At 42.9% G+C, this 25,916-nt stretch overlaps 1 protein-coding gene across 8 annotated transcripts in view; it reads right to left on the reverse strand.

Annotated features, from left to right (window-relative positions):
- agrn (agrin) overlaps positions 1–25,916 on the reverse strand; it is a 259,725-nt gene that overhangs the window by 145,825 nt on the left and 87,984 nt on the right. For 7 of the 8 annotated variants that reach the window (XM_040013639.1, XM_040013642.1, XM_040013641.1 and 4 more), the window contains one exon: positions 13,287–13,319. In XM_040013639.1, coding sequence (XP_039869573.1) covers positions 13,287–13,319 — 33 coding nt within the window. Of the gene's footprint in view, positions 1–13,286; positions 13,320–17,721; positions 19,930–25,916 lie in introns of those variants that run through there. The other variant, XM_040013645.1, reaches the window with a different exon arrangement.

The following is a 25,916-nucleotide window of genomic DNA, read 5'->3' on the forward strand; positions in this document are numbered from 1 at the left end:
ACTCTTGCTATCAGAGACTAATGTGGGAAACAAAAACTGTAATCTTGGCATCAGTATGTAAAAGAAACATGCCGTAAAGGAGGTCTGCTTGACAAAATGTCATGGTCAAATATGTGATGATATGCATCATGGTGGTAAATGCATTTGAGCTGTGCTGTGAAATGACATTTCAAAGTGAAGCACTCATCTTGGATTTCCAAGTAAGGAAGAAAACAAGTCAACAGAGAAGATAAAGAAATCAGGTTTATCTTCCGTCTGTGTTTGCTGTGGTCTTATCAACAGCGTCTTTTCTGCTGCCGTTATCCTATCTGATCTGAAATGTTTTTGATGTCTTTGCCTGATCCCAACCAAGCTCCATCTGTTGAATTTGGCTCACTCAAAATGCCCAAAATAATGGTTTTCCAAGTAGAAGCAACAAAAAAAGCACTGAAAATATTTAAATAAAAATATATGACTATATTTGAAAGACTGCTGCATATCTTTCTTAAAAATACACATCCCCCCCTGAGGACCAACAGTAAAAACACCATTCAAACTAAAGACTAGAGAGATGGAAGCACAAGCTTTGGTTGGGATTTTTACATCCCATCTGCCGAGCCTCCTTTTCTTGGGAAAAGCGAAAGGTATTACCGTGATAATCCTGTTTTTCATTATGTGCAATATTAGCTGTTTAATCTAGATTAAAAGCCTTTTCCTAAATAAGAGAGAACTGCGAAAAACTGACAGCTCTGCTGTACCTGTGTGCTGCACAGACTTCAGAAGAGTGCTGGGGTAAAGTGAAGTGTGAGATGTCTCTGCTGATTTCTCTCCTGGCTCATTAAAACTTGATGAACCTGAACACTCCCTCTAAAAGCAGCAGCTCTTTGACAGAGCAGGGCTTGCCTCTGTCCATTAGCATAATGTGTTCTGTGACAGAAATGGGTAAGATCATGAAGAAGACAGGATTTAAGAAAGTATGATTTTCTCAAAACCTTCATAGCAAGGGAACGAATAGCTCGCATTTTTCCAATTCCACTATTTTTTTAAGCATCTAATCTGATGATTAGCAGCGTGCTAATGAAGACTTTTATTTTCGCAGTGTGCATGTACTGTTTGCCCTATCGAAGGAACTGCTCATAACACAAACTCAACCCTGCAGTTTCCCTTGAGCTTTATGGGGAATTTTAGCGTGTTTGAAATCAGTGTTTTGGTAATTTATTTATTTATATATTAGCGTTATTAACAACAATCAAATACTAAATGGACATAATTTTCCTTTATTTACTGTTAATGAATCAATGTATGACTAAACACACTTTTTCTGACAAGGTCTAGTATTGTGTTCATATAAATTATTTATGTAAAATGCATCATTTCCTGCATGACAGCAGCTTTTTCCGCAGAGTTCAGAACATCAAATGAAAAACTTTCTACGATTAGATATACACTCAATAATTCAGTACATAAAATCAATGGTGTGCAGACAGGAGCTGCAAAACAGGCATGAATTTATATGAAAATGTTGCAGATTGTGACTTTTAAAAATTTAAAAAGTTTCTCAAAGCTGCATCTAGGGGAGTTAAATATGCATGGCTGTTTGCAAAATTCAACTTCACGGGGACTCTGTGAAAAGCCTCCAAAGACATCAACAGTACCCCCAACCTTCCACTGAACAGCCCTGGATTGGATCATAATTCACCGTGTATCATTGTTTACTCCATATGTGCTAGTGTATACAGCAAAAAAGTCAATTATAATCTGGTTTGGTTTGCATTCAATTGTATTTGGTCATGAGCAGCAGGGAAAGCATAGTTATCGTATCATACTTAAGTTGGCTTTATGGCACATCCTTTGACAAACACCCTGTTTGTTTACCTGCGCTGGCTAGAGGGTGTGTTGATGCACATTAATGACAATGTGTGTGTGTCTGTATGTTTTCAGTCCCTGAAGCTAGCTGCTTCCTCCATTACCATATCTCATCTTTTGCAGGAGGACTACTGTGACCAATCTAAAACTGCCCCAGGAACAGAAGGTGTGTGTCCATGAGTGTGTGTGTGTGTTTGTTGGCTGCCATCCGGCCCCATCTCTGGTCTGCCTCAGTGCAGGAGCTCCTGACCTGTGCGGCCATCTTTCAGGACTCCTGAACCTGGCTGCCATTTCTAACACCTTCAATTCAGATTCTCTTCAGACAGGCTACTCAAGGAGAAGAAAAAAATCCCCCAAAGGACTGTTATCTGATTGAAAGACAAAAATAGGGAGCTTCATATCATCACCAAACCCAATCCCTGTTCCTCTCAGCTATAATGGAACTGGTTGGTGGGGGCTGGGGAAGTGATTGAATCGTAACGTGGCATCAGATGAACCCAGCATGGTGCTGAAGTAATTGCACATTCTTTTTTTTCCCCCCTTTGCTTCTCCTGCTTGCACATAAAAGTCTCATTTTGAACAAAAGGAAATATACTGCCTCTCAGGGGATTGATGCGCGTTACATGGCTCTGAGTCTGAATTAAACTCCACCCCTTTGTAGACATAAATGCCGTGACCACATGCTGTGCTTAAACACAACTCAGGACATACTCCAATGGCCATCCATTCAGCGCGGTGTAACGCAGCCATGCAATCGTTAGCTTGATTTTTGATTGCTATCCATGCTTTATTGAAAGTCAATGGCTGATGTTGGCCTTTGAAAAGACACAGAACAGCTGATCTACTGACTGAGCACTGCAGTGTGGGACCTCCTCAAAAGAGTGCAGGAGAAAGTGCAGCCTATAAGAAGCACCGACTGGAAAACCTGTTTTAATTAAATTTCTCTATCTGCGTCTTACAAACACTCGCACACTCACGTTTACTCTCATACGCACACTGAAGGTGCTGAGTCCCCCCCCGGGGCAAAGGGGAAGGGATTTCAGAGGAAGCAGGGAGAGGGGGGGAAAAGGAGGTAAAGGAAGATAAATCGAGGAAGAACTTCAGTTCATGTCAATTCTGAATGATTTTAACTTAATATTCACAGTATGCAGGACGGTGCGAGTGCTTGTATTTAAGTTGTTCCCCTGCCATGCCCTCGCTCTCCCAATTTCTTACCTGCCCGTTTACCTATTTTTCTGCTTTCACTCTCCTTCTCCTTATCTGTATTTTCTTTCGCCATTTCCCCCATCCTTCCTACTTCCTTCCTTTCCTATTGTTTTCTCCCACCCTATTCACTTGACTCTTACTGTTTATTGTTGTTTCTTTTCAGTGGTGTGCTCATTGATTTTTAGATCTGTTACCAATGTGGCTCTCAACAGTTATTGCTCGTGAACCCTTAACTAATGCAAATTCAGGTCTCCTTGTGCCCAGAGTTTACATACAGCAGTGTGAAACAACCAAACAAACAACTGATCTCTGGAATATTAATAAGTAATAAGAAATATACAAATATTCATTTAATCCTGATCCCTACATTAAGAACTGCTGTTTTCCAAGCTGCTGTCAATGTAAGCGCTGGCACTTCCTTCCTTCGTCCTCCTTTACATACTTCCAGACGGCCTGTGAGCCACTGTTAAACTAAATCAGCTCTCCCACAGCAGCACTGGTGCATCTGCATGCCTCCAATTTCCTCCATCTAAGTACCATGCATGAGTAGCATCCACGACTAATGGACTGAATTAGACACACACTTTTTTCACTCTCGGGAGCCCGTACACATGCATATGTATTGTGCAACATTTGCTGTAGACAAAAATGCAGTGGAATGTTGTAGCCACGGTGGGAGGGTGGGAGTTGGGGGTCGATGCTCGAGGTACTTTGGTACTGTTCTGTATGCGTGTATACAGTATATGGAAGGAAGGGCTGTGTCTGAGGCTTGAGACTGTAGTTTAGTCTCTGGCTGTGTATGTGTGTGTGTGTGTGTGTTTCTTTTCCAGGGAGCAGCATAAAGAGAGGAAATGATAACGAATAGAGCTGCACGGTACTGCAGCTGATTAAACACTGATTTAACCTGTCAGACAGTACCTAAAAAACAGGAATCTAAAACACCGCCACTTATGATTGTGTCCTTGAATTGAGCTACGGCATCTTAATGAAGCGGAGGTGGATCAATCCGATACTTGATTTAGGAAATTACTGCTACTAATATTAAGCTCCAATTTGCAGTGTTGTACTTTTGATTTGAACACTGAGATAACTCATTTGTTACAGTAGAAGAAGTTTTTGCAGTGTGCAGTATGGTAGGAGACAGCTGTGGGAGATAGGAGCTGTCCGACACCAGTGGGAAATGTCACTGCTAATACATATCACATGTGGAGGGACTCACACTAGATGCCTTGTTTCCTACAGGAGTGTGTGCGTGCCTGTGCGAGACGTGAGCTCACTCACAATGAATTTCCACATGTGCGCAGCACATGTTGACTGCATGTGTGCGCACGTCTCGTGAAACTGAATGTTCTGCTGTTATTGGAGACACGACGCGCTGAACCATATATCAAGCAAGACGCAAACGTATAACACACTTTCACTTTGAGGTGCGCTCGCGCCTGTGCTTGCAGTTGTGTCGTTTGTCAACAAAATTAAAAACAACTGTATTGCTACTGGAGCGATGGACACACAATTTTTCATACTGCAGGTGCGACAAATTCACATAAAAATGCATTTCATGGAATATTGACTTTTACCTTTTTTAAAAATATTTAAAGAACTCCAGAGATTTATTGTTGGACTGCCAAAAAGATGTGGTGCTAGGATGAGAATCACATCTGCAATAATAATAATGCTACAATAATGCTGAATCCTGTGCGCACGAGTAATAAACCCTTTCAGTATTTCTTTAAATGCTATGAACTGCAATATACTCTTGAAGTCACAGACAGACAGACTTTAAAAAAAGCTATTTGACTTTCCATAAATGATTTTCTCCTTGAGGACAATGGTATAGAAGGTTCATTTTTTAATGTCGCTCACCTGTTTACTTTGCTTTATGCCTTAAACCTACACACATTAAGATTAAGGCGAGCACCGGGCCCGAAGGAAAAAGATATGCGTTCTCTGACTAGTTGGCAAATGGTTGCTGGAAGGTTCTGCAAGTCACTGTTAAATTGATTGCTAAAGCCTTATTCATGCAGGCCTAGAAACCATTCAGTGACCCCCATGCCCGCAGCAAGGTAAAAGTGTGTATTCCACCACCGATTGACCAGTGGTAGCTAGAAGTTGCTATCAGTCATTAGCATTAAAATGGTTGCAAAACAGTATGTAGCACTATACCAAAAACTGCTCTCATATTTACAGCAGCCTTGTCTCAATCTGCGTGATGATTTATGATGTTTAATCTGACATTAATCTGTGTGACTAAACTTGCTAGCACCAGCTAATAACTGCACCCTCTCATCCAAATATGGTCACTTGTGAGTCTGTGTCCATTTCTGTATACAGTCTTAGAGTACAACTATCAGCCAATGAGAAAAATTAGTTAAATCCCCTCTTTAAAAACCACTAGCTTACCACCCGCTTCACATTTTAATAGGGAAAAAGTTTTTGGAGTCTCAATATATGTTTAAGATCTTCTTTTTTTCTTCTTCTGCACAACACTTAATTCTGACCTTAAATGGAGTCGGGGCAACCATCCATTTACTGCAAATGAAGCAATGTCCTCAAGCTCAAATAGCACACACAGCACACACGGTCGCAAACACACATACACAGACAGTGTTTGCCTTTAGTGACAACAACCCCTAATTATGGAGTTACAGAGAGCACTAGGGTGCATGAAACTCTAGTGGATAAACAAGCAAAACTGAATGAGTGCAGACATACAGACACACACCAGCACGCCTGTTGGTTATTATTGTAAACCTCTGACATTTTTCATTCAAAGAACTTTCTGTTTTTCCGTGCTCGTCACAGCGCGTGAGTGCAGAAATATGACTGTTCGCCCAACATAAAACCTATTCAAATAAACAAATTACACATTCCGAGGCTTACATGCTCATTCACTATAATCAGCAAACACAGAATAACTTCAATCTTTCTTTCGTTCGAAGACTAAACACAACAGCTAAAGTGTTCAAATTATCCACAATTCTTTGTTCTATTTCTTTTTTCTTTCTCTCTCTCTCTGGTTATGGAAATGCACCAGTGGGCGAATGTGAAGTTGTCAGAACACAAAGCACACTTTATTTGTGCTTCTTTGTGCTGACACATAGGTGTATGGCTAAGAAACAGGGTGAGGTAATGTAATTATTTTAATGTATAGAAAATAATTTTTCAAAAATACAAACAAAGTCTGGAGGAAATGAATTTGCCTCTAACATGAGCTGACCCAACATATATATTGACACTTTTCCACGTTTCCATACCTGTGTATTTAATCTTCATGCTCAGGTCTGCAATTTATGACTCTGTTGATCGTATGAAACTCCAAGCATGGCAGTAAAATTCCTCACTAGATTCATTGTGACTTGCTGCCTATAAAGCACAGAAGCTATTTGATATCTAAAAATGTGAAAGCATGGTTGCTAATATCGTTGATTTTTCAACTTTCAAGTTGTAGAATCATCTACAATTGGCTGTTTTTTGTGCAAGAGACATACCATTAAATCTGAAATCCATCACAATGCTATCTTAAGATGTCGATGCAACAAATTTAATTTATATTATGCATTTAATATGCGGTATCATCCATCAATGTCATTTACGTGGAGCTTTGTGTTCAGCCCTGAGCAATGCTGCAAAGTTCTGAGTAGGCAGTTCATTAGGGAAAAATGTTTTTCATTCAAAAACGTGGCTCATGTGCAAAATAACGTCGAGTAAATGAAAGTTGTATGCAAAGACTTTTATGTCTGACTCATGCAACCATACAAATGTAAATACCCCTCAAAAGTCAGCTTTGTTATTATTCTTGCCTCGTACAAGATGTTGTAGGCTCTATGTGACCAGCGTAGGGCAAATCCAGCCATCCCAATTCAGCATTCCCAAAGCATACATGTATAAATACATATGAGATGCATAAATCCTCTATAAATGCATATAAATGCTATTTTAAACTTTAACAAGAGGGTAAACACTGAAATGTTTTATTCTCTTCTATTTTTACCCACTGCCCTGCCTCTGGCTGCAATGTCAGAATATAACATGCAGTATAATATGTCGCCTTCATTTACTCCCCTGCTACAGCATTTGTTTGTGTGTGTGTGTGTGTGTGTGTGTGTGTGTGTGTGTGTGTGTGTGTGTGTGTGTGTGTGTGTATCCATGATTTTCTCCACACAATGAGAAAGAACTGAACAGTAGCGTTAAAATGATTCAAGTGATTTAGTCTTTTTCTCTTTGTTTCTCTCTCTGTCTCAATATCTTCTTCCCTCTGTCTCACTCCCTGCTATCATAAATCTTATTAAAGCTCACTGAGAGGGCAGCGATCAACATGCTGTACAGAGCCTCCAACACACACACACACACACACACACACACACACACACACACACACACACACACACACACACACACACACATCTAGATGAAATTCCCACTTCTGTGTGCGTGTTTGGCTGTGTACTGTGAGAAAAAAAATTGCAGTGCGTAAAATGGTGTCAGTGACATGTTGCTGGCTCATGCGTCAATGTGTTGTAATTGTATCCAGTAGAGCAGAACACATGCATTCAACACACACACACTAACACACACGCAATCTGGTTGATGTCAAGGGTTCCAGGCCAGGACGTCAAATGAAAAGCAGTGATGACAACAAATGTAGGCAAAGAGCAACCCGCTGTTTGTGTGACCTTTCAATAAATCTACTTACACAGAAGGTAAACAAACTACCAACACTTTTACTTACAATATGAGATTGTTGTTCAGTTCACCACATTTTAAAACCATGTGTAGGTGTGAGCTAGTGTTTGTCATCATGCGTTTGTTTTTCAGGGTCACACGGAGGGTGGGATGTTCACAATGGATAGTTTCCAGCCCTCCCTGTGAACGAGCCCCCAAGGAACAGACGCACAACAAACTCAAAATGCAAACTCAAGACACAGGAAGAGCGCACACACGCTGGCATTCCCATGGCACATACACAGACACTCAGATAAAAGCTGATACAAAGTGTAAAATCAGATCTTAGGGGTTCTGTAATGTGTGTGTGTGTGTGTGTGTATGGAGTGCATGTGTGTTCATGCACACATCCTGAAGTTCAACTGCAATCTGTAAACAATGTTTCTGGCTGAGTGAAGAAAAACAAGAAGCACAGGGTGAAATGTTCAGGAGAGAGTAAGAGTGTGTGTGTGTGTGTGTGTGTGTGTGTGTGTGTGTGTGTGTGTGTGTGTGTGTGTGTGTGTGTGTGTGTGTGCGCGCGTGTGTGTGTCTGACAGAACAAGAGAGAGAGAAAGCGAGCAGTGAACTGCAGATGTCTGGCTCTCACAGCAAACACAGCTTCTGCAGGAAACTAAGACATACAGTATCTGTGCAAACGGTGCAGATATTGTCAGCTCCTGAGCAAAAAGCCTCCTTTAACATGCACTTCTTAATAAGGGAAACGCTGATTGCGATGCAGGACTCCGCTAATAGCAGGATATCACTGCGCAATATTGCTCCAGAACACATCGACGTGCCGGGCCACTTATTTTCCTCTAATTAACAACCTGACAATGAAATTCGTCGCATTGGTTACACTTACCAATGTGGTTATTTTCTGACACTGCCACCCAACAATTAAATTAGCGCCTGCCCATCACAGCTTAAAGTGGAGCGTTGACTGCGTCCCGATTTAAAATAACTTGCTGCTGTGTTAATGAGACCGAGCGAGCAGCGCGGCCTTTCACTGCCGCTGAATAGCCACGTTCGCCGTCAACATGCGACCAACACGGAGAGCTCATTTAGAGTGACATTAGCCAATTCTGCATGCTAATTACTTTCAAAATATGACATGGAGCTGAGGAAGGGTGGGCTTTCAGCATCCCTCTGCACTGCCACGCTGAGTGATAAGGGCTTCGATAAGCTGCTTGAAACTATTAATTAGCTGCAATGGATTCTTACAGTCAATGGGGTTTTGTTTATCCTGCTAATGTCACTCCTTCGATTTCATTTTGGAGACTGAGCAGAATGGAAATGTGTTTTGTTTGCTGTTTTACTGCCTGATTTTTAAATCTCCTACTTCATCGTAAAGAATGGGGAAAATAATAAGCAAATTCAAGCCTGCATAGTTTGGATGGATTTTAAACGCGTGACTTCTGGAGCAAAACAAAGAAAGCTGCCACAACTGTGTTAAGTTGTATTGCTACATGCGCCAAAGAGTGCATTTAAAAAAAGAAAAAACAAAACACTGGATGAACATATGGCATGAATACTTTTGTATTTAATCCTTTCCTTTACTATTTATTTTCCAACAATCAGAGCAGCCGTCAGAGATCGAAACCTCTAAATCAGACATGACTTTCAGGGATGCTTGCTGACAAGCTTTCAGATCACAGCCAAAGATAGCTCAGTGTGATGTACATCCACATCAAAGAACTGCTGATCCTCACAAGGTCCAAGGTCCCTGACTAACCTGCATCAACAATCGGTGAGGTTTGCTCCAACAGCTGGGGGACATATCAAAGAATGCCAGCATCACTAACTGTGTCAACAATTACTCTGTGTCATAGGAAATCAAAAGAAAATAGTGCCGCGCTTTACCGCTTCAGCCCACTCATTTCTCGCCTCTCTGGCTAATATTTTTGTTTTTCTCTCTTTGGACGGCTGCTTCTAGCCCATCTTGGTCGATCGATACTGGGAAGCCGAGGTGAGTCGAGGCGGGTCTGTGTGGGAAGGCTGTCAATGATGAATGGTTAGATGCGGGGGTTTTAGGATATTCGGCTAATTCTGATGTCTTTCACCTGCGTTTATCAAAAAATATATTCTGCTTGCTTGTTGCTCACATAAGCATCTATTGAGTCCTACTGACATGAAGCGGGGTGGGCCGAAGCGAGGCTACAGAGTTCAGCTGTGCAGTTTGAGATGTCTGTGTACTTTTAAAGGGCAACAAACTTTCCGCAGATAAAGTCAAGGCTGCTTGCTTTCCCCAGCAGCCTCAACAACAGCGAGCTAACAAGCTGTGCCCTGTTAAAAGCCGGACATGACAACTCTTCTGTTAAATTATAATCCTAGAGAGGCAACTTTACAGTGTACCTTTGATATCTTGATGTGAGACTTTCTCAGCCGGCAGCCCCGCCCTGGCTAAAAGATGAGGTAGATACTTTGCCTCTGTTGTGTAAAATCTGTGATGTGAAAAGATTTAATTAAGATAGGCCGAGGAGTCATAATTAATTCTGCCTCTCTCTGAGTCAGGCTTACTGTCAAGAACACAGGGAAAGGCTCCCAGAATAAATTACAGGAGGGTCGTGTGTGTGTCTGAGGGGGTAATGGGTGTGAAGCCCTTGGTTACTGTACTGTTCTCGCAGAGCCGAAAAGCAGTTGTGTCAGTTCTGGGTAGTGTTCACAAAGTCTAAGTGAGCCCGCCGGCACTTTTTTTTAACAAGCGTCCCACCGTCTTAGATCAAATCACGTTTCAGCCCAGGAGTTTATTTTGACTGTCAGTGAGGAGCATCCTCTGGAGAGAGCTGTCAGTGACAAATGTGAAATGGAAGATTCACAGCGAATGGGCTCTTTCCAGGCAGGCGGTGCTGAACACGGCTGCAGTCACAGGAGACCTCTGAACTGTCTGCGGCTCGACTCTCACATTACACCTCCTTTATAGTGATGGTCTGGCCTATTTTGAACATTGTTTGGTCCTTGTTCAGCTACCTAAGCTTGTAATAGGAGGAAACGAAGGGTACATCTCCAGAGAAGCACTCATTCTGACACACAGTCTATTTTGTTCAAGTGGCATAACTTAAAAAAAACCCTTCATAAGTCAGAGACTACATGTATTATTACCAGTGTCTCCTTTGCATGTCCTTAAGAAGCGGATGAGCATTTTCTGTTTTCTCTGCATGTGGTTGCTAACAGCTGGGAGGCAAGAGCTTCATTCGTCAAGAATTTCTCTCATTCAACCCTAATTTCCAAAGTCCAGTATTAATCCCTCAAGCTGCAAATTCTATGAGCTTTTTAGCTTTGGCCAAACACGCAACAACTGTCTTATTATCAGGAGACGACAGGCAATAATGAGTATGGCCAGAGCCGAGCAACTGCTGCGTTGAGCTTTCAAAGAAAGAGCCTAATTAAAGGCTGCTTTGTGACTTTTGTCACTTTTTTTGACTGGTGATTATAGGCCATTCATTGGGGAGGACTCATCAGCTATTTGTGGGTGGCGCACGCCATAAATATCACGTGAGAGCTTTGCTTGTGTTGTGCCGAACCCGCATTTTTTTCCCCCCAGTAAGCTCCCAAGATTCTCTCGCTCTAATTTGCAGAACAAATTCCTTTACTTTCTGCAGAATCTCCTCTCGCTAATAAGGTCGTCTCATAAACGGCTTTTCAGAGACAAACTAGGCTGTTTAAAAATGCAGGCTCCTTGGTATCTTTTCTGTGATTTCCTGTAATTAAGTACTGGAGAGAGCGGCGGAGTGAGCGTCCTTGGCATCGAGGACAAGTTCAGTAGAACAAGCTTTGTTCCTTTTGGAGCTGATTTGACTAATGGCAGAGCTATATTAGCCCTCTGCTGGTTTGCAGCATCTTCTAAATCACCCCTCCACTGCTACTAAAACCATACGTCTCCAAAAAGTGGCCTACTGCTGTATTTGGGCCAACTCTAATTGTCTCGCTAATCTCTTCAGCGTTAAATGACCCAGAGAAACTGGGTCCCACAGGGCAGGCTTACCCTGCTGATTGGAGACTTTGCTTTTTGTTTTGCTTGGCATATTAAAACAGCATAGGCTGCTGATGGAAAGCCTACAGAACTATTGGAAATGTAATTAAGGGCTAGCAGCAGCTTTTAAACGGTTGACTAGTGCAGAAACAAACTGTGCCCTTCAGACAGCAAAAACTTTAATACATGGGAAATGAGTGGCCCGATCGATAAGGAGGGCGTTATTTCTTTTGTACGGGAAAATTCAATGGAGGACAGAAATGGGCTGTTTCGGTGCCTGCATACTATTTCTCATTTTCCCAGCGGCGAGCCAAATTTTATGGCAATATTTGCTTGAAAAGCAGACAAATAGAGTCCTCTCTGTAAGATATAATCATTTGTCAAGTCAATTTCGTCTGTCATTAAAACAAAAACAAATAGCTGCTGTAAGCTGTGCCGACTGCAATTGAATCTCCAGTGTTTTGTGATGAGGCACAAAAGATGAATAAAAAAAAAGAAAACTACACAGCGCATGTACTCCTCAGGTGCTGAGGTGAGGCAGAGTTGAGAAATGCTTCAATCAAGCACAATTATTTGTTGAAACCATTTTGGACTGACAGTGAGCACCCTATTGTCCCTACAATAGGCTGTTCACAATTACATTCATCACAAACCACCTCTTATTTGACGCATTTTTTTTTTAAGCTGACATCTTTCACAAACTGCTTTTCCAAACAAGCCGGCCTATGGGGCGAGTGATTGAGCAATTATCAGAAACAGATTCAGCAAACCCATACTGTGGCCTTTTGTCCCCGGCATCAGCCAGCCTTGGGATCATTAGAAACCTTTTCTCTTCGTGTTTTCTCTCTTCAAAACCTCCGGCTTTGTAGCCTGCACACAAGCGGGATGATACAACACCTTCAGAACTAGTAGGAGTCCATCCCTGGCTATCTGTCAGTGTAGCAAACCCCCCCAAAAAACATCAAAGTCTATCAAACACTATCTCACTGTGCTGCCTCTGATAAATATTCATGATAGAAGCTCGAAAACCAGCTGTTTTTCTCCAATTAAAGTGTGCCGAGATCTACTGTTTTGGAACTAAATTGTTGCTTTTTTTAATTAATGGCTCATGTTACTGCACTAGGAACAACTGAAAAATATTGTACTCATTCCAGAGATGTGCTGGATGAGAACATATGGATAACAGGGTGAGGAAATGGTGCGGCGCAGAGCTTCCGTTTCTCACGGCAAAGGGAGGGGTACATCCTATTAGACCTTATCAGAAAGATGTGAATGGCGCTTTGGTAACAGGTATTGAACGTCAGCCCAAGTGGCCATGCAGAGCAGATCAAATCAAGTCATCAAAAGATCCTCCTTACATCAAAGCACAGAGCAGGCCTGGCCACGTGCCTGCCATACCAACAGTGCAGAGACAAAAAGCAGGGCAGCCAAAACTGGCAAAGCGGCACAGACGGCTGCCCACTTCAAAGGCAGGGATCTGCTGTCTGCGGTCATTATTCCCAGGCACCCCCCAGAAACCCAGCGGTCAATGAAGGCGAGCGGCGAGAAACCACTGAGGACTTACCATCAACAGTCGGTGCGAAGTGAAGTGGGTTGTCTGAAAAAGATAAAAGAGAAAGAGAGAAATAGGTTTTTAGTTTTGGGGAGATTCAGCGACTTCCCAGGAGTAAAGGGAGTAAATTGAGTTGCTACAAAAAAAAGAAGAGACAGGGCTTGGCGTTTTCATCTAACACATTCTAATGCAATGACTGGGTCCTACAGGAATCCAGCTGAGCTAATCGACACAAGTACATTTCAGCGATAGCGCTATCATCATTGTCATTCATTACATATATGGTCTATCTGATCTGAACCCCGCTGCATGACTTTTGATATTAGAGCACATGAGAGTTGAGAAGGCAGACGTCTGTTATTGTTTTAGATTCAAAAGTATGAGACAAGATGTGAAATTACACAATACTGATGTCATAGTGTACCTCGGACCCCCACCAGCCCTCATGCAGCTATATGCATAATAAATCAGAATGTTTTCCCTTAATTCATCAAATGACATCATACCATTGTCCTGGTCAAAACCCAGCAGACCATGACATAAGGCTTGTCGTTTCATGGGAACCATAAAACAAGACCTGCGGTGTCAAATGACTGAGTGTGGAAAATCACTCACAGGGGGAAAAAAAACCTCAGGTAACCTGAATCCTTTGCAAATGAGTGCAAACTTGACCAGGCCGTTTGCACTGATTACAAACCCTTATATATAATGAAGATTGATGGAGGTTGGTTCCACATTACTTGACAGGAAAAACAGGGGCTATTGTTAAAAACTGAAACATGGCTAAAACTAACAATTGTTATTATATTGTTGCTTAATCTCATGATTATTTTTCAATTACATGATCAATTTGTTTAGGAGCCAAAATAAAAAAGGAGTGAAAAAAGCTATTTCCCAAAGCCTTAGGAGATGTTCAGTCTGCAAGCCCAAAATGTGTAATTTCCAATGTTAAACAGCCAATTTCCTGATTTTAGAGGCTATAACCAGGGAAAAAAAAGTTTGCTTGCAAAACAATGGCCTATTCATGCTGGGGTAGATTAATTTTCTGTGGATTGACTAACTGATTAAACATCTGATCATTTAAGTGGTGAACGGAGGACAATCAAGTATACAGGCAGCACACACATATGGTACAAGTGAAGTAAACACACGTCTGGCAGAGTTATACTATGTCAATTAAAAATAACACAGGATCAGTCCTGAGCTACGCGTGCACACGTGTACAGAAGGAAGCAGACATGCTCTTTCTTAAAACAATTATTAAATATAATAATAATAATAATAAGTAAAGTAGCACAATCAGCTGCCTATTCATTGAGGCCCTCATCCTGTGGAGCACATTCAAATCCACCGTCTTGGACAGCAGCTGTTCTGTTCTCCGCCTGCCGCAGGTTCTAGGTGGTGTGTGCCCAGATTTCATCACTACAACCACTAAACTAGAGACATCGTGGATGGCCAGACAGGAAGGACTGGAGCTAGTTAGTCTGCAGCAACTCAACTTCCAAAATATGATAGAGGGAGATTGTTCATTAGTAAATTCACCACGAATGGCGTCTTATTTTCAGACTTATGAAAGGATAAAAGTAAAAAATGACCAGAATGTGTCAACAAAACATGTATTTAGCTAAGCGGAGAGCCCGAGTAAAGTGTGCGCACAAGAAACACTACAGGTCATTACCACCATTACTACCATTAGTAGCGATCTTTGCCTTAAAAAACTTAGTGTTTTCCTCGAAGAGCATTATGATACACTGGTCAAAGACTGGCCAAGTACTGGCGGTCCAAGCACAACCCAATTGAACCACCATCTGCACTCCAGCAGTCAACTCAACTGTCTGACTCACTAAGCAAAGCCCCAGTGAGTTGTCAGAGCTGCCTGCGCTGAACAAACACAGCAACACACACGGCTGTGCAACCACCCAGCCATGTCTCCAATGCCTCTGCACTGTGAAGGATAATGAGGAAGATAAAACACATCACATCAATTACCCTGCTAACACATTTTTCCGGGGCCCATGTCAACCGATGCGCCGAAGCCTTTTCTCAGGACTTCTGCGATCCACGTCGGCATCCCGAGACACAGCTGAGTTTTAAATTTAGGCTCACTTAAAATTGCTTGTCAACAGCCGGGGCTTCAGGGGAGAATGCGAAAGTGTGTGTGTGTGTGTGTGCCAGCGAGCGAGCAAGAGAAAAAAATGAGGAGAGGGAAGAGGAGAGGCGAGGTTGGTGCTAGAGGTGAATAATGAAGTGTCTGGTGAAGCTGTTTCCTAGTCAGTCATGACAGTAGCTGATTTCTATCTGAGGGGATTTCAAGAAAACACATGAAACGGGGGGAGCAGAAATTGGCACGAGGATGATACAGAAGAAGAAGTTGTGCTAAGAGCCGTAAAGGTGCACAGACGCAGACTCTGCTTCCTGTCTTGCATTTGAATGCACGTCTAAACGAGAAGAAACAAACGCACGCCAATAAAAGCGCATTACCGCACACGGAGAATAAGAGAAGACGACAGAGAAGGTGTAGCACAAAGCCAGCTGAGATGCTGGGGGAAAGCTAAACGATTTCTTCACATTTCCATAGCGAAAGCACAAGATAAGGTCTCTCCATAAACATATCAGCCATCTTCATCTCCCTTCGCGCCTCGCAAAGCCTGCGTGAGTTCCCGTGCCTGTGTGAATGTCACAACACGGCCATCATTCAACCTGTATCTTCAGCAAATCAATACGTGTCTGACTGTGACATTTAGCCATGTGCAGAAGAGGTGTGTGTCTACATCTTTGCCTGTGTGTCACCTTCCCCTTTGCTTTGGCTGATGTATAGTCATACCGAATGATGAAGTGAGTGTGTGTCCGCGTTGGCAGGGGGGAAAAAATGCATTTGGGAGGGACGGGGGCTACAAACTGTGTGCGTATGTGCGAACATGCTTCACCCCATATGGCGACAACAGAAATTGCGAATCTGAGGTTACACACCCTTCCTCCAATCACACACACACATACACACACGTCGCTACTACCAGCACTATCACAATCCCATCCAGCTGTCCTTGTGGCCACATGGCGAGGGCTCTCGGCAGCATAATAGAGACTCTTTCAGCTCATCAATTTCTCCAGTGCACATTTCTTTTCACTCGGTCATCTGAGAGGTGAAGATTGGCTTGCTTTAACTGAGTTTGTATTAAATCTAATAGAATCTGTCTGGCTTGAATTGATTTGGGAACACGACGAGGTTAGAAATGAGCCATCCCCATCCTGGTAACTGACACCCGTGAGTTGGAGGAGGACCGAGCAGCAAAGATGACAGGAAGACAATCTTTGACAAATGCGAGGAGAAGCATCCTCAACCGAGGTCTTTGCTTTGTATATGTGAGAACATTCGCCAGCCTGATAACAGAGAGAAGAGAAATCCAGCAGAAACAGGTGGAATCACAACCGTAGGCCAGAGAGAATTAAAAAAGCCTTTCTCCTCAAAATGTTTCTCAAATAGCACTTTAAATCGCATTTGGCGGTATTAAAATTACTATTACAGTTGCACTTCTTGAACACATTTGCTTACTTATTATAATTTGCAGGTGATTATGAGGAGCAAGTCATGCATAAATATTGGCCCACTTTGAAAAGTTGAATAAATTTCACCTTTAGCACGGTTTAAGCAGGCGGGGCACTCGCAAATAGAAGTGTGCAAGTCTCTGAGAGAGCGAGCAGAATGAATAAGGCTGCGTTAACAAACTGAAGCGGGGAAAACCTGCCCGTGTGTTACCAATGGTGCAAAAAAAAAAAAAAAAAAAAAGGTGGCAGGTGAACGTCTATTTCGGTCATGCGCCTGCTTCTATTGGATCTGAAAATCAGCCCCTATCTGTCATGGGCTTGGTTGAGCATCAGATCAGCCCTACAAGTTGTATGCTTTGGGCTTTTAATGAGCTGCTTTTATTTCAGTGGATTAAAAGAAGAGAATTTTACATTGTGAGGAGATGACGGCGGTCAGAGTTTTCTGGGCCAAAAGATACTTTTTTAAAAAAAAATCCACCAAAGACATTTAATCGCCATTTAATACTTCACTGCGCAGTTCAAAGTAAATGCCAAGGCTTTGGAGGGGAGATAGGAGCAGTCTTAGAAGCCGGCAGATACCGAATCAAGCAAAGGGGGGTCGGCGGGGGGGCTGTGACTTTAGCTGTCTTGATGTCCCTACTTCAAGCGCAGATAAGGCTGTCATGAGAGTTAAAGGTGATTTTGAAGGGGGCATTTCCTCTGACAAGGACGTTTAATGCAAAAATGAGGTAGTATGTGAAATAATAATAAAAAAAAATAAGTAAATCATTCCTTCCAAGCTCAATTCTGTAGCAAAGCACTTATGGCAACAAGTCTACTGCCAAACAGTGACCCGTACATTACAGTGGAAAGCAGTACAGTGCAGACAGTTGAGTTGTGTGCTTCAGATTAACAAACGTACAATTATTGAGGAAGAGGAGGACGGCAAAGCCCAGCGTCGATGTGGCCAGCAGGATCAGACAGATGTTGCAGGGGATCATGAAGTAGCGCACCACCAGCGACACTTTGTGCTGGTACCTGCGGTCCCGCTCTTGCGGCGGCGGTGAGGGATAGTGGCACCCGCTCATGCTCCACTCCAATGACCCGCGCCCCTCCAGCGTAGAGGAGACGACGGGATGAGGAGCTCGGCGAGGGGTGCCCAAAGACCCGTTGGAAAAAATGATGGCGGTGGGTTAGGGGTGACAGGTGGTGAAGATAAACTGAAATTTAATGCAAAAAAAAAACCAACAACAACAAAAAAATAGATGGTGGCTGTTTCAGTTGTGGTTCCAGCTGTGCACCGTGGCAGAGACCCCGTGACTGTTTCTGTCAGAGAATTGCAGCAGGAAGCTTTCAGCGGTTTCCAAGCAGCACATTTTTAGAGGTAATAACATCCATTTGGGGAAGAGGACAGGCTGAAGGGACGGGGGACTCCTACAGCCCCCCACCCGTCCACACGACCTCCATTCTCCTGTGGCCGCTGGAACAAAAAACAAACTAATGGGATTCTAATGTGGAAGTATGCTTGTGTGTGTTCTCATGTGTTTTATACTTACAGAGCAAACGTGTGTGGATTTAAGTGGGTGGTGATTAATGTAGCTGAATATGTGCGTTTAGTGCGCTTGTGAGGTGTACAACCTAAACCAGGAATCTGTGCGTTTGGATTGTCAGATATCCAAAGGGGAAAAACTTCCAGAGCAGACAGACGATAAATCCACAGAAGGAATCTTTTCTTTGCTGTGACCCTGATTGATAATTAGCAAAGGAGGAGTGCTCCCCTCTTCTTCTTCTTCTCTTGTCAAATGCCTTTACAACGAATGCCGACGCCTGGCGCTCGCCGAAAACATCATCACAAGTATTTCCCTAAGAGGTGATGGCTGCAGATCTCATTAAGTTTCCTTGTGGCTGTTGCATGCTGGAATATCGGAGCATAAGTGCTCTTATCAGCGATGATCAGCTTCAAACTGCACACAACTTTTTTTTGTATCCACAGGACAGCTTGTTTGCCTGGTTACGGTGCGGTCCGCCGCACACCAAACCCATCCAAATCTGACATCATCACCGGAGCACCTTGCATCTTCCGCCGCGTGATTTGGAGGATGGTTAGAAGGCAGCTGGCTGCCTCTCACTCAACCATATGGAGATGGTCTGTGTTTTCTCTCCCCCGCTTGTCCTGCGTGACTGCCGCTCCTCGCTGGTTCAATACCCTTTTATTCCAATCGAGTCGCATGGAGGGGGAAGAGCAGCTGCCCCCACCTTTAAACCTTCTGGAGAGCTGGGGCCAAAAGCAGGTCAAAAGAAGTGGCTGAGAGGAGGGGAAAAAGTTAGAGAGGCGAGCGATCGCCTGCTCAACCTGTCAGTCCACAGCTGTTTGCTTCCTAAGCAGCTACAGAAAATCCAGCGACGCTATGAATGAAAAACCTCATAGAGAGAAAAGGAGAAAAACCTCTGTGTGGTTGGGAATGAAGCGAGGCGCTCGAGGCGGGGATTTGCTGGGCATTATTTCCTTGTGTCAGAAGCCCGTGAAAGAAATTCCAGCCAAATAATGAGAGGATAAGGCTCTCGCTGACCCTTGTAAGAATTAGGCTGATTTGGCTTCTGCTGTTTTACCTTTCAGAAAAATAACTTGTCCAGCATTGTCTCTCATTCTTGTGTTTGCTGCCTCTCTTTTATACGCGTGCCCAAGCATCCAGTCCCCTTTTTCACTGGGATATCTCAGTCCAGAGGCGCTCCGAGAGTCCTGGCCAGAAGGCTGTGGCTCCAGCTTCTCCTGCGTGCGTATCCAACATTCACTGGCAGCCAAAACAACAAATTAGGCTCCGGGTATTCATAGCGCGCTTAATCCCCAGGCAGCAGGTAGTGGTCCCGGTGTCAGTGCACTCAGTCAGCCAACTGAGGCACGCAGGAGAGAGTCAATGAGAGAAGTCAGCAGACAGACAGCGCGAGAGGGAAGTACACGGGAGGGAGGAGGAGTGTTGGCCACGGGAAAAGCAGCTCCTTACACTTCTGTCCACCTTTCCTTTTTTTTTTTTCTTGTGGATGAAACTGCAGCGACATGTCGCTGGTTTTCCAAACAGTGTCTTCCTGAGCACGCCTCTCTCAGCCCTCAGTCAGCGGAACGGATGAGCACATAATAAGTAAGCGAGAGAGATGGTGTGAGAAAGAGAGGGAGTGGGGGAGAGATAGACGTGTGTGTGTGTGTGTGGGGGGGGGGGGGTGTAGATGAGGGGCTGTCTTTAACAAAGGCAAGAAGGGAGGAGGGCTCCTAGTTGGTTGAAGGAAAAGAAAATGAGCAAGAATAAAAGCTTCGGGGAGTAGTACTCGAGTCCTGTCAAAGCGGGGGAGTGAGGTGGGGGGGCAGCAACAGTGTAGCAGCAAAACAAAAGAGGGCCACAGTCTTGGGAGATGTCAACCAACTCCTCCATTTGTTTATAGCGTAATCAAAAGAAAGTCTCTTCCACAAGAGCTGGAGAATTTCCACAAAGATTTAATGAGGCAAACTGAGAGAAAATAGGCCCGCGGAAGGAGGAGGGAGCAAAACTTAAACACATTAAAGTCAATCATGTATTAACACTCTCCAAACAGCCTAACCCACTTGTCACCAATATGCACAACTAGCGCAGATATAAGCCCGGGAAAAAACTCCACATCGATTTAACGCTAACTATATGCAATTAATTAAGATTCCCACTTGGATCTTTTTTCCCTGACTTTCATGATAACAAGGAAAGGGTTTCTTTAAAAAGAAAGTAAGGAATGAATATGATCTGAGGCTATTCTATTTCACAGAAGGTCATTTTTGCTCTTTTAAACTGCAACGTACAACTGTGTGTGTTTTTTTAATGCTGTAATGAGTTCAGACTGGATGGGTGGTTATCCTGTGTTTTAGCAAGACCCTGCATCAATATCTACTTTGAAGTAACTCAACAGCAGCAGGCGGCAGATGCAAGGCGGTGTCTATCATCAATTATTTATGGGTTTTTTTTTCACTCTCTCTATCTGTGTCTCCATCTCCATCTTTGCAGTTCGCTCCTCACCCCACCGCCACCACCTCACCGCTTTACACAAGGGTGCACAGGCACATACACAATGATGGTGCATGTGCATCCGCACAATTCCCTCTTCTGTCTGACAGAAACTAACACATACATATAGTAAAAAAGCTCCTTCTGCCTTTCTCCCTCTGTCTGTTTTTAGTCTACAAACTTACACAACTCTCTCTCACACACACACACACACACACACCGCGCATGGGGTTGGTGATCTTGCTTCCCCCGCAAAGTCGGTTTTATATTTTTGGCCAGTTTGCTCTTTCTCAGGTTTAAGCCGAGCTTTTTGAGGGGAGGCTCTAACATGAGGGAGCTGGATTTTTAAAAAATTGCCTGCTGAGGGTCAAAAGTTCAACCCCCCTCCAACCTCACCCTCTCCTGAATCCATCATCAACAAACAACGCCACCCACCTAGAAGCACCCCACCATGTTTCTGTCTATTTCCAGACACGATACCCCAGCGAGTCCATATCAGCTCTCATAGCATTACAAAACCTGATTGATGGACTGAGTGAAAAGAAAGAGGCAACAGCTGCTTTCTAATTTTCTGACAATCTTTTGTCTCGGTTTACACCTTCATTTATAACTTTGTCTTTTTCGTAGGAGACCTGGGAATTGCAGCAAGAGCTTAAAAAAATACTCTTACAATACAAGCATGGGAACCTGACAACATCACAAGACTTTTGATCATGAGTAAAATGCCAAATTCTCCCAGCAGAGGGCACTAAGAAGTCAGCCTAGCTCTTTGCTCTAATGCCACGACCCAAATAAAATCTTCCATTGACATCAAAGCTCAGCTGCTTTGATCCATTTTTAATGCCACAAGTATCGCACAAGGTTAACATCTCTCTCTGAAGGCTTTGAAATGGCAATTTCCATTAAGGAGCCGAAGGAGCTGCTCTCTTGCTTAATGGTCTGGCAGAAGTAAAAGTTGATATCTGTGCGGATATGCACACGTGTCTGAATTATCTTTATGCAGAGGGTGAAAGATTTGTCATGTTCAATAACTGATTGACAGTTACGCTTACATCAAGGTGTGTGTGCTTACTGAGTTTTTGCACGTGGGTCTGAGCAGCTCAGGCCGCATCCCGGTCTTCTTGCTGGCCAGTGCTCATATAATTGATCTAAGTGAAAATAGTTGTGGCCCTCTCAGAATGACAATTTTTCCCACAAAGGCCAAAAAGAAATCTCAATTGAAGGGAGACAAGAAAAGAGACTATTTCTTTTGAGATTTACTTACAAGCATCAAAGTGAAAAAGGCTAAATTTCTTGTCTTTTTTGCATCATCTTTGTTTCTCATACACGCTACGCTGAAGCCGCACAGCCACGGGGTTAAGGCTCACAGCATAAATGGTAATATTTTTGCACCTCTGCAGACATTCTCAAACTGTGGGGCGAGGAGCCGCTGCAGATGCAGTGTGGAAACCCAGGTGAAAAATAGACACGGTGGCGTCTCGTGATGCTCTTATTTTTTATTTTTAATAACGGTTAATAATTGATCATAGCAGAGGCGTAAGGAAAGAACTTTTTTGGTTTCTGAAGTGCAGCTGGCCTGAAAAACTTTGAGTACCACTAGGTTAAACTATCACTATGGGCTAAGTGCTTTGAAAGAAGAAGTGGGAGGTGTTAGTGTGTTTAACCAATTCTCTAAAGGATGATCACAAAGCTCAGGGAATGGATCAAATGGGCCAGACAAACCACCTAGAGCATCAGGCTACAATGCTAGATGCGTGTCCTCCAGCACCTCTCATCTCCCCTCATCACCTGAAGTGCCGCCTTCAAGGAAGGATTTAGATTTTTATGCATCTCTTCCCTTTCTGATCGCATCTCATAAACTCTAACTGTATGTAATTTGTTAGGAGCAGGTAAAGACTTACATACCACGCTTTGTCTGAAGCAGAACAAAACGCAGCCGTCATGTGAAGAATTAAAGGACCGAACATCAAATCTGCATCGCCGACACTTCTGCTGTTGCACAGGCTTACAGAAAGCAATTTGTCAAAGGCGGTACAGGTGACTAAGCACCGAGTCGAGCCAAGAAATGCAGTTTTGTTAGAAATGAATTGACTCCAAAGTGAATGCATAAAACAAAGTCATTTAAACTATTTTGATGGCATTAGAGGCTTATTTTCCGTGCTCTCTGCCTGACTCGGGTGAAAATAGTTTCCAGAGCTCACTCACACACAACTATCCCGGATCATGAAATACGTATGAGGTCTTCAGCTGAATCTTTCATCAAATGATGTGTTTGGGGAAAACTTTGTGTAAATTTCTAACACTAAACACATCAGCAACAGTTTTGTATGGTAGGCTGTGTAGAAAAAAAAGAAAAAAAACCCCATCTCTGTTGATGAATACATCAACATCCCATTAGAGTGAGATTCTGACCGTTTTTCAAAGCTATCAAAAGTGAAGCTGCTGCATTCACTAATGGCATCAGAGATCATCCTTTCCTGCTGTCCATTGTAAATAAGCATGTTAATGATGTTGATGAAAAGAAAGTCTGTTAAAAATTAGAAGGGATTTTTTTTTTTTTAAATTGGCTGCGTCCACTGGCCCACTCAACTATTTGTGTGTGTCTCATTTCGAGGATAATTTACTGCATTATTTGTCATTTTGTGTTTCATTATTCTTTGGTGCATATGTGTTTATGGACAATTAGAATCTGCAGTAATGGGGAGTTATTTCAGCCAATGGCATCGCAGAGCTCAATCAGGAGTTATTGACAGCCATTTCCCATTACGTACTGTATTTATGTGCTCCTTCAGCGCTGCATTAAATCACTGGAGTGGCACTTCACATAAATGCATCTAATTCGGCTATAAACTATGTGTTCAAAGCCACAAATGTTGCTTAGGTTATTAGGTGGACATTAAAGGGCAGTGTCGAATTCTTCATGTGCATCGAGCCGCGTGGCCGGAGCTGGTGGACGAAAGCCCAGTTTCCTTACCCAGTGGGCGACAGCGGAGGGATGCTAGCAGGTGGGCTGATTGTCTTGCTACGGTATTAACTCCAATCATCATAAGTCAGACTTCACTGCACCGCCCAACAGTATTGCAGATTTCCCTGTCATCAAGCCTCCAAGCTGAGCGGAGCTCATTCAGCAATGAGGAGGCCAGGGCCCCACACAGCTGTGCACAGCTAATGGCATTAACCTCCACTAAAAAGGGGATCAAGAAAAAAAGAGTTGGAGGTAAAAGGACAGATGATGATGGGAGATGAAAACAAGATGGTTAAGTCACCAGTGTGATGATGACAACCTAAACTCAACACTACTTCCAATGAATGTATTAAATGTATTATCGTGTAGGACGTGATTCACAGTAAAGGGAAAAAGAAGCACTAATTAGAGACTGTATATAAAAGATGCATGTAGGCTCAGGAACATCACCCAGTGGTTTGTTTAGTCCCGATTGGAAAGCCTCTAGTTTAGCTACCCCGTGGTTTTCTCAAAATTATTCCTTTTGTTTTTATCATCGCTTTATACAAATCATGGTCACAAATTATTCCTTTTTTTTAATCCAAAAGTCAACACATTTGAAAAAGAGGGTTGAGTGCAAAGTTATTAACAAGGAAACTTGGTTAGCACGATGCATAAATACACTGTACAGCTGCTGTATGTGTGCACAGGCACAGATAGCTGCAAAGTAGTGTTAGATAACACACAAATTTTCAAAATTAGACAGACTTATAGCGCTTTTCCACTAGTATCTCCCTGACATGGCCTGACTCCATTCAGTTTAGGTCACTTTCCATTACAATTGAGTACCACCTAATGTGCATTTTGGTCGTTACACTAATGCGCCTGAAAGTCCTGTGACGTCATTTTTAAGCGACACAAACACAACATTACAATGGAGGCTGTCGAGGCGATGGTATACCTCTACTTCACTGGCTTTTTGTCAGACTCTGGGACCACAGTTTTATTTTTCTGTGGAGTCATTTCCCTCGTTGCCAGCTTAAATGGCAGCTTGAATTTTCGTGAGTGAAGCCCTGTCATGACTCAATTGACTAGCCAATTGGTGGCATGCGTTCTGCTGGTGTCACATTTTGACACTGGGCACTGCAATGGCTTCATATTTTTACATCTAGGTTCGGTGCTAATAGGACGATGATAAAGAATGATGGACATTTGTGTTTATAGACTTCTCTGCACCCAATCATACTCATTATTAATCTCTGGCTCTCTTCCACAGCATGTCTTTTATACTGTCTTCCTTCTTTCACCATAACCGGTCGCAGCAGATGTCCGCCCTTTCCTGAGCCTGGTTCTGCCAGAGGTTTCTTCCTGTTAAAAGGGATTTTTTCCCTTCCTACTGTCACCAAAGTGCTTGCTCATAGAGGTCATAGGATTGTTGGGTTTTTCTCTGTATGTATTATTATTATTGTGTACATTACAATATAAAGGACAGATGATGAGGCGACTTGAGGCGACTGTTGTTGTGTTTTGGCACTATATAAATAAAATTGAATTGAACTAAATTGAAATTGAAAGTTTGTCGGTAACAGCTAAATTTCAAGTTTCTACCAGAAAAGCTTGTACTTGTTTGCGTTAAATTATTTTCATAGAGGGGTGACACTGGGTTGAATGTTTAATTGTATTGTCTTAATAGCTAGAACAAAAAACGGCAGCTGGTGAAACGTCTCCATAAACTTGAAGAAGTCCAGTTCTGTTCTTTTTAAGCTTTTAAGGCTACCATGACCCAGATGACTGAGAGGCTACACAGACTTAAGTGTATAATTACTTTTCAAGCTTTCTGAGGCTTCTGTTCATCATTTTTAATCACATTTCTTCTGGATTATATTGACATTTATCATCCTCCATTTAACAAGATGACTAAAACAGACATGTATGTGATCTGACTCTTGTCTGTTGACTGTAATAGCTTGTGCGAAATCTGTTACAAATGCGGTTTGACATCACTCCACGAGTAAACAATTTTTTAGTCGCGCTGAAAAATTTTTCAGATAATGAATTTGCTGCTGTGTCAAAGTGAAAATTCTGTTTTTATGACAGCTCTATTTCTGAGTCAGTGGATGATGGTACTACTGTCCGGCACTGATGTAA

This window comes from Simochromis diagramma, unplaced genomic scaffold (assembly GCF_900408965.1).
Source record: "Simochromis diagramma unplaced genomic scaffold, fSimDia1.1 OVJJ01000705.1, whole genome shotgun sequence".
NCBI lineage: Eukaryota > Metazoa > Chordata > Actinopteri > Cichliformes > Cichlidae > Simochromis > Simochromis diagramma.